This window comes from Nicotiana sylvestris, chromosome 1, assembly GCF_000393655.2.
Source record: "Nicotiana sylvestris chromosome 1, ASM39365v2, whole genome shotgun sequence".
Taxonomy (NCBI): domain Eukaryota; kingdom Viridiplantae; phylum Streptophyta; class Magnoliopsida; order Solanales; family Solanaceae; genus Nicotiana; species Nicotiana sylvestris.
This window is the reverse complement of record NC_091057.1, coordinates 62,160,293-62,162,578: the sequence shown is the minus strand read 5'-3', so window position 1 is coordinate 62,162,578 and position 2,286 is coordinate 62,160,293. Positions and strand designations below refer to the sequence as shown.

General features: G+C 40.7%; 1 protein-coding gene across 1 annotated transcript; it reads right to left on the bottom strand.

Annotated features, from left to right (window-relative positions):
- Positions 1–364: 364 nt before the first annotated feature.
- On the bottom strand, positions 365–2,081 carry LOC138870453 (uncharacterized). Its single transcript, XM_070148259.1, has 2 exons — positions 1,605–2,081; positions 365–1,081 (listed from the first exon to the last, which is right to left on the bottom strand). Exons 1-2 carry the CDS (start codon positions 2,079–2,081, stop codon positions 365–367), a joined length of 1,194 nt encoding a protein of 397 aa, XP_070004360.1.
- Positions 2,082–2,286: the final 205 nt, after the last annotated feature.

Sequence of the window (2,286 nt, the reverse complement as noted above, 5' to 3'; positions counted from 1 at the left end):
ACGACTCCATACCTTGCAAAGAGTTCACCATTCCACGTAACCCTCCAATGTATCATCAATATTCATCATGGCACTTGCCTCATCCATAATCACATCGGTCACCAAATCCACAAAAGAACACACCTCATTGCTATTGGGTTGCCTCATAAACTTACACACATGGAAAACCACTTTTTCATCACCAACCCGGAAGGTAAGTTCTCCGGCTTCAACATCAACTGATCCTTCCCCGTAGCAAGGAAAAGTCTCCCAAGAATAATCGGTACCTCATAATCAACCTTACAATCAAGAATAACAAAATCCGTCGAAAGAATGAATTTTTCAACACGAACCAACACATCATCAATTATACCCAACTGTCTCTTCATGGTACGATCCGCCATTTGTAATCCATAGATGTGGGTTTTGGTTGCCCAATTCCCAAAGTCTTAAAAATTGAATAGGGCATCAAATTTATACTTGTCCCAAGATCAAAAAGAGCTTTAGCAAATTGGGCACTTCCAATGGTACAAGGGATTGTGAAAGCGCCGGGATCTTCCAATCTAGGATCCATTGAGTGCACAATTACATTCACTTTATGAGTCATATCTATAGTTTCACAATTCATCGACCGCGTCATTGTCACCAAATCCTTCATGAACTTTGCATAATTGGGCATTTGCTCCAAAGCCTCAACCAATGGCACGTTGATAGATAGACTCTTCATCATGTCAAAAAACTTGTTGAATTGATTCTCGCCATTTTTCTTGGTAAGCCTTTGACGATATGATGGATGAGGCCTAGGCATTGGTGCCTTAGCCTTTGTCACTAACTGTTCTGGTATGTCAACAATATGCTCCCTAGACGGGTTCACTTCCTCTTGAGTCTCCTCCACATTGTCATCAATATCAATCCTTACTTCTTCATTTGATTGCACCTCATTATTCGGGATCTTATCTTCTTGTACCACATTCTCATCATCCATAAGTTTCCTTTGACTTGAGGTGATTGCATTCCCAACTTTTCCACTCCTTGTAGAAACGGTCATGACATGCCCCGTGTTGTTCCCACCCTTTGGGTTCACCACCGTGTCCCAATTAAACTTCCAAATTGCAGATTGAAGTATTATGAGAGGCTAGTTGGGCATCGGAGTTGGCATTCTTCTCCATCATTTAATTGAACATGTTCTCAATTTGTCTCATAAGAGCTCAGACCATGGGAAGGATAAGAAGGCGGGTTGCTCGGTTGTTGATATATCGGGGGGGCCTTGTAAGCCCAACCCCCAATTTCTTGGGTTATTGTTCCATCCCCCTTAGTTGTTGCCTCCCCAATATCCTTGACTATTGCCGCTCTAGTTGCCTTGGTTATTTTGACCATTCCAATTTCCTTGATTGTTTTGATTGTTCCAGTTTCCTTAGTTGTTACCACCATTCCAATTACCTTGGTTGCTAGAATTCTAATTCCCTTGATTTCCTTGAGGTCTCTGTTAATTCGGGCCTTGAGAGTTGTTTCTTTGCCCTTGGAAGTTGTTCATATACTGTATTTCCTTATCTTGTTCATTAAAAGATTCATCTTGATCAAACCCACCATCATCTTGTACAAAATCTTCCATCACAGTTTTGTACTTGTGGATCCTTTTTCCTTCTCTTTTTTACTATCATACTAACTCCCTCTATTGCATTGACTTGCTTAGGACCTTGCACTTGTTGAAGTTGAGTCATGGCTAATTGATTCATTGTGGTGGTCAACTCAGCAATTGCTTTCCCATAATCATGCAATTCTTTATGTAGGTGAATCATATTTGGATCACCTTGAAGAAAATTTGCTCTACTTTGCCATGCCAATGAAGTATCCGACATTTCATCTAAGATCTCACAAGCTTCCATATATGGCGTCGTCATGAAATTTCCACCGCCAAGTTGGTTGACCATGCATTGATTGGTAGTATTGATCCCCATATATAAAGTTTGTTGAATCATAGCCTCCATCATGTCATTGTTTGGGCACTCTTTTACCATAGTTCGGTACCTCTCCCATATCTCATGCAAAGGCTCATTTGGTCGTTGTTTGAATGCTAGAATCTCGTCTCTAAGAGTAGCCATATGACCGGGTAAAAAGAACTTGGAAATAAATTTATCCGCAAATTCATCCCATGTATGATTGGAATGGTTTGGCAACCTTTCTAACCAATCCAAGGCTTTCCCCCATAGAGAAAAAGGAAATAGTCTCAACATGTATACTCCTCCATCAAGTGTCCACAAACCGCTTCAAGTGTTTGTATGCATTTTGATTCAGAGCCCTGGTTAA

Coding starts and splice junctions, on each gene's coding strand:
- LOC138870453 (XM_070148259.1), bottom strand. CDS start 2,081: ATGGCTACTCTTAGAGACGAGATTCTAGCATTCAAACAACGACCAAAT. Junction 1,082..1,604: donor GAAGGAAAAAGGATCCACAA/GTACAAAACTGT, acceptor GCAATTTGGAAG/TTTAATTGGGACACGGTGGT.